Here is a 5,732-nt window from a genome sequence, read left to right as displayed (position 1 = left end):
TTCCACTCATCACCTTCCATCATTCTAATTTGGTAATAACAACTCTTCAAATCAATTTTGCTAAAAATACATACACCATGCAACTCATCTAACATATAAACTATTCTAGGTATGGGATGCCTATACTTAATGGTTATGTTATTGATTGCCCTACGATCTACACACATACGCCATGAGCCATCTTTCTTAGGAACTAGTAAAACAGGTACAACACAAGGAGACATGGACTCACGCACAAAAACCCTATCTAACAACTCACTTACCTGTCGTCGAAGCTCCTTAGCCTCCTCCAGATTGCTCCTATAAGCTGGACGATTTGGAAATGCAATCCTGGGTACAAAATCAATTTGGTGCTCAATCCCCCTCAATGATGGTAGTCTTTGAGGTAGCTCCTCCAGAAATATATCATCAAATTCCTGAAAAAGTGAAACAACAATGCTCGGAAGGGACCCGGCTATATCACTTGTGTTAAGGAGGATCTCCTTGTAAAGAATCAACACAAGTGGTTCATGTGTGTGCAACATATGTTTCAACTCACTCTTTTGGGTCATATATATTTTTTTCTTGGCCTCTTTCCTCTCATTTTCTTTTCCCTCATTTTCTTTCCTCTCTTTTTTCTTTTGTATGGCTATCTCACTTTTCTTATTATTCTTTTTTTCAGCCATCTCATTTTTATTTTCAAAGACAACCTCACTTTTTTGTTCACTCATTTTTTCGGTCTCATCTCTCTTCTTTTTTTTCAATTGGTCCTCCAGCACATGCTTTGGAGACAAAGGAAGTAATACAATGGATTCTTTTTTCAATACAAATGAATACCTATTCTTGAACACATCATGTGTCACTTCCCTATCATATTGCCACGGCCTTCCCAACAAGATATGACAAGCATGCATTGGCACTACATCACATAAGACCTCATCAATATATTTCCCAATCGAAAAAGAAACCATTACTTGTTTGTTCACCTTCACCTCCGCACAATCATTCAACCATTGAAGCCTATATGGTTGAGGGTGCTTTAACGTAGGCAAACCCAATTTTTCTACCATATCACTGCTAGCCACATTGGTGCAACTTCCTCCATCTATGATAAGATTGCAAACCTTGCTACTCAAAAAACATCTAGTGCAAACCTTGCTACTCAAAAAACATCTAGTATGCAACAAGTTTTGTTAGAGTAGATGCCCTGCAAGCCAATTGTTGGCTAGGGATTTTATTGACTCAGTTGTAAATAACAATCTTTATTTTAATATAATTCATTATTTCATGGTTTGTTATTTTTTTATTTGTATACACATGTTATCAAATATAGATAAAGACCTTGATTATACTTTAATACAAATGAAACGTAGTTCGATGTTGAAACTCGTGTGTAAACACTGTATGATCTAAATTCGTTCCTAGTCGATTCAGCCTTCTAAAACATGGATAAAGGTCGCTTGAGCTCGAGACTAGCATCTGTGCTGTTGTGTACTGCGTTTCTTGGTAAGGGCATATATATGTCCAAACATGCAGATGGGTAGTCATATGATTATTATACCGAACATATGTACATACATACATAGACGTGCCATCAACATAAAACTTTTCTTAAACATGCTTGCATACTTGAACATACATAACTTCATCATTTTCGCGTAGAGGCATGTTTCAAAGCGAGTGACCCATACATAATAAATGCCCGATCAGACAAACCACAATACTGGGCTGACAGGGGCGTATCCACTTTCACATACATGATATCCCCGTTCATGCTGTAACGGGTGGATTGGTCCTCGTTCATGCTTTAACGCTTTCCAACCCCATACATAATTTGGTCACAAGATGTAACGACACATTACAGACCCAGTGGACCGCCCATACGGCCCACTGCCCTGATCGACCCACGGCTACCCCGATCTTGGGCTCGCTCAAGGGGCTTTTTCCCTCACCGGCTTTCTATAGGCGTCATACGGGTTACTCATAGAACTCTGCAGCCCATGCACTGGAGCTTGTGCCTTCCCAGACTCGAACCTGAGATCACATGGCTATATAGATACTCAGCACAAGTCTGGTACCAATTGAGCTAAATGTAACACCCTTACCTCATGACATTAAACTATAAATACTATAATGCGGAAGCCTTATAAAAGATTTGGAGAAAAATAATAATTAATAAAATTTTGACAAATTTTCCCATAAATATCGACTTATCAAATATTACCAAGCAAACAAAATAAATATTACCACAATCAATCTTTCCAAAATACACATAGATCCCATATCCATAATTACCAAGTGTTTGAAAAAAGATGTGACATAATTTTCTTGTTTAAAACATGAACCAAGGTACAATGCTCAAAACCATTATTTAATTGTCAAATTATATCAAAACATTATTCTCCAAGCTTTGGCACATGCACCTTCCCTGCTTCGACGCTTCTATCGCTATTCCTTTTTATCTGCATCACATGACATAACTGGAATGAGTTTACAAAACTCAGTAAGTGGAACTTTCAATAACAATTACATATACAATAGTGTAAAGAAAGGAATCATTACAATTGAACCATAGAAAATGCCATCGTTCAGTGGAATATATATAACAATTATAAGATGGCAATCTATCAACCATTTCTTTCATTTTCCTTGTATGGCATTGATAAGTCATCCGTCGATGGTATACATGTACATTTCAGTCAAAATCAGTCACTGTACACGTTAAATGTTGATCAACTTCTGTTATGTGGATTTAGAAGTGCTAGAAGCACCACCACTACCATATAACCATCAAGCCATAAAAAGAACCATTGAATCATTTTATCAAACATATGGTGTGCATGAATTAGAAATAGCTCCTTTCTTAGCAATTGGCAACAAAATTTCTTTCGTTTTATCATAATCAATGAACCATTACATAGAAAGTATATAATCAATGTATTAAAGGAGCTAGGAACAATAACAACACCATTCATCATATATATATAGGCCATGAGATGCATTCAAGGAAAAATTCCACTTACAACAAATAGAACTTGTTGTGATAACTTCTTGGTAGTTGATCCTACAACATAAGATCAAGATTATACCATTAACTTCACATTATCAACCTATAAAATATCATTCCAGCCTAAACCACAATTCCCTTCACTTCAACCAATATCCAAAAGATCAGTTTCCTTACCTTGATTAGTCGCTCTTGAGGATATGAAGATCACACCTCCAACTTGAAGATTCAAACTTTGGAAAGAAAGGAATTTAGAAACGAAATGAAGAACCCTACCTTCCCAAGTCGATGGTTGCAAGAGGAATAAGTGAAATGGCAAAGTTATTGGCTTAAAAACTCTTAAAAATATGTTTTCTATGCCATAGACACGGACCCCGTGCCCCCCTCCGTGTATTGGTCCGTGTATACTCGGAAAAATACAAATTTTCGTTGTCAAGACCCAGACCCCGTGCATGGGTCCGTGTCTGGGTCCGTGTGCCCTCGGTCCAAGGGCCAAAACTGCACGTTTTCTTCCGAATTAGCCAAAGTGATAAACAAGAAAATTGTAGCCCTATGGCTTTTATTGAATCTCCCATTGGTTTCAGGTCATTTGGAGATTTGAGTAAAAAGTTATGCTCATTCTACCAAAATATGTCAGTGGAAAAAAAAGAAACACACGACCCACTTCGGGCCACTTTTGACTCATCTTCCTTAGCTAATTGAACAAAACTCAAAACATGAAAGTTGTAGCCTTGGATCTTAGCTTTCTAATGCAATTGGCCTCATGTAATTTGGATCAATATACAAATATTTATGCTAAAAACCACAACTACTGCCATATTTTTCATACCATTTCTGCACACCAATTACCTATTTGGCTCAAACCATCCAAACCATCAATCCAACACCCAACATTATACCTTCACAACAATAACAACTCCTCAAATACACAACCATCTACTAAACCATACCAAAACCATACAATAAATAACCATGAATACATTGCAATAACCGTATAGCCATAACACCAAACCATAGAATAATCATCATTGACAATAGAAGGATAAATGGTTGGGATATTACAATCTCCCCCCCTTATAAAAATTTCGTCCCCGAAATTTGATTACTTGAAAATAAATCTTGATAACGTTCTCTCATCTCCTCCTCCGGTTCCCATGTATCCTCTTCAATCACATGATTCCTCCAAAGAACTTTAACAAAGCCAATTTCTCTGTTCCTTAGCACTTTCACTTTGCGGTCAAGAATTTGGACCGGCACTTCTTCATAGCTCAGATTAGGCAAAAGATCCAATGCTTCGTGTCGAAGAACATGGGATGGATTGGACAAATACTTCCGTAACATTAAAACAAGGAAAACATTGTGAACTCGATTTAAATCCAGAGGCAAAGCCAATCGATACGCTCTTTCACCAATACTATCCAGAATCTCGAAAGGTCCAATATAGCGAGGACTCAACTTACCTTTCTTTCCAAACCTCATAACTGATGTGAATCCACGTACGAATAAAAGCAAACACGATTAAGTATGAATCGCGCCCTCAATTTAATATCGAACAAGGAATTCGTGTTGTCCCGATCTTTTGAATCAAGTGTGTGTGTTGTGATTTTCACCTCTAAACTATGAAAAGTTTAGCAACAAATAATCACGAGATAAACAATCGAAAATTATGACGAACATTCAAAGAACAAGTCTAAGACAATCCGCACAAGCACGATCGACAAACGCCACAAAGTTAAAAACTTTGATAAGTTTGATTTTTGAAAACAAAGCTAAAGCCTTGAAAAAGTTGAGAGAAAACTCAAAACTTTGATAACTCAATAATAATATTCTGAAAAGTGCCTTCAAATTCGTTCATCATAGGTTTACATATCAAAAGATATCAAATCTAGTTACCAAGATAATTAAAACTCTAAATAAAGAAACAAATAACTTCCCGAATATGACTCGCGCTCGGGCGGTATAATTTGACCGCTCGAGTGCCGAAGGCTCTGGACTATTCGCGCTCGGGCGGTAGAATGTGACCGCTCGGGCGCCGAGGGTTCTGGAAATTTTCTCCTTGGACAGTAAGTGTGGCGCTCGGGCGGTAATGTTTGGCCGCTCGGGGGCCGAAGCTGCTGGACTCCTCTTCATTTATCACCTGAATAATGTTCCTTTGGCTCCCAAACTTATTCCCATGCATCATGAACCCTTCAGCACTTTGCACCTTGCTTGTAAGTCCTTCTTCCTTGCTCATAAGCCCATGTAACGCCTCTTTAAACTTCTTCAGTCGTCCCCTCGTGATTGGTCCCGCAGGTAACTCTAAGGGATCCCATGCTTTCCTTGGGACGTGCACATCCGTGTTCGCATCAATACCTCCCTTGAGGGGAGCTATCTTGACGAACACTTGGTCACCTACATTGAACTCCAAAGGTCTTCTTCGAACATTTGCATAACTTGTCTGTCGAGATTGAGCTGTCTTCATTCTTTGTCTAATCAGTGCGACCACATCAACCATTTGTTGAACCAACTCGGGTCCCAACATTTTCCTTTCTCCTACTTCATCCCAATATAAAAGTGATCTACACTTCCTACCATGTAATGCTTCATATGGTGCCATGCCAATCTGTTAGAGTAGGTGCACGTCGAGCCAAGTGTTGGCCGAGTGTTCACAACAAAAGTCTATGTATAAACAGTCTTTATTTTAATAATATTTGAAATTATTGTTTTGGCACTTCTTTATCTGAATACCCATGCTAGTTGCATAGAT

General features: G+C 38.2%; 1 protein-coding gene across 1 annotated transcript; it reads right to left on the bottom strand.

The window, feature by feature from the left end:
* Positions 1–2,375: 2,375 nt before the first annotated feature.
* Positions 2,376–4,465, bottom strand: LOC140988343 (uncharacterized). Its single transcript, XM_073457372.1, has 3 exons — positions 4,093–4,465; positions 3,003–3,043; positions 2,376–2,441 (listed from the first exon to the last, which is right to left on the bottom strand). Exons 1-3 carry the CDS (start codon positions 4,463–4,465, stop codon positions 2,376–2,378), a joined length of 480 nt encoding a protein of 159 aa, XP_073313473.1.
* Between the last annotated feature and the right edge of the window lie 1,267 nt (positions 4,466–5,732).

The sequence above is a fragment of the Primulina huaijiensis genome, chromosome 11 (genome assembly GCF_012295235.1).
Source record: "Primulina huaijiensis isolate GDHJ02 chromosome 11, ASM1229523v2, whole genome shotgun sequence".
Lineage (NCBI taxonomy): Eukaryota > Viridiplantae > Streptophyta > Magnoliopsida > Lamiales > Gesneriaceae > Primulina > Primulina huaijiensis.
This window is presented reverse-complemented; position numbering and strand designations above follow the sequence as displayed.

What these genes read in the sequence shown, in the direction of transcription:
- LOC140988343 (XM_073457372.1), bottom strand. Translation starts at nt 4,465, where the DNA reads ATGAGGTTTGGAAAGAAAGGTAAGTTGAGTCCTCGCTATATTGGACCT. An exon ending in TTATCAAGATTTATTTTCAA is followed by an intron (nt 3,044 to 4,092) that starts GTAATCAAATTT and finishes CTTATGTTGTAG; the next exon opens with GATCAACTACCAAGAAGTTA. An exon ending in CACAACAAGTTCTATTTGTT is followed by an intron (nt 2,442 to 3,002) that starts GTAAGTGGAATT and finishes CATGTGATGCAG; the next exon opens with ATAAAAAGGAATAGCGATAG.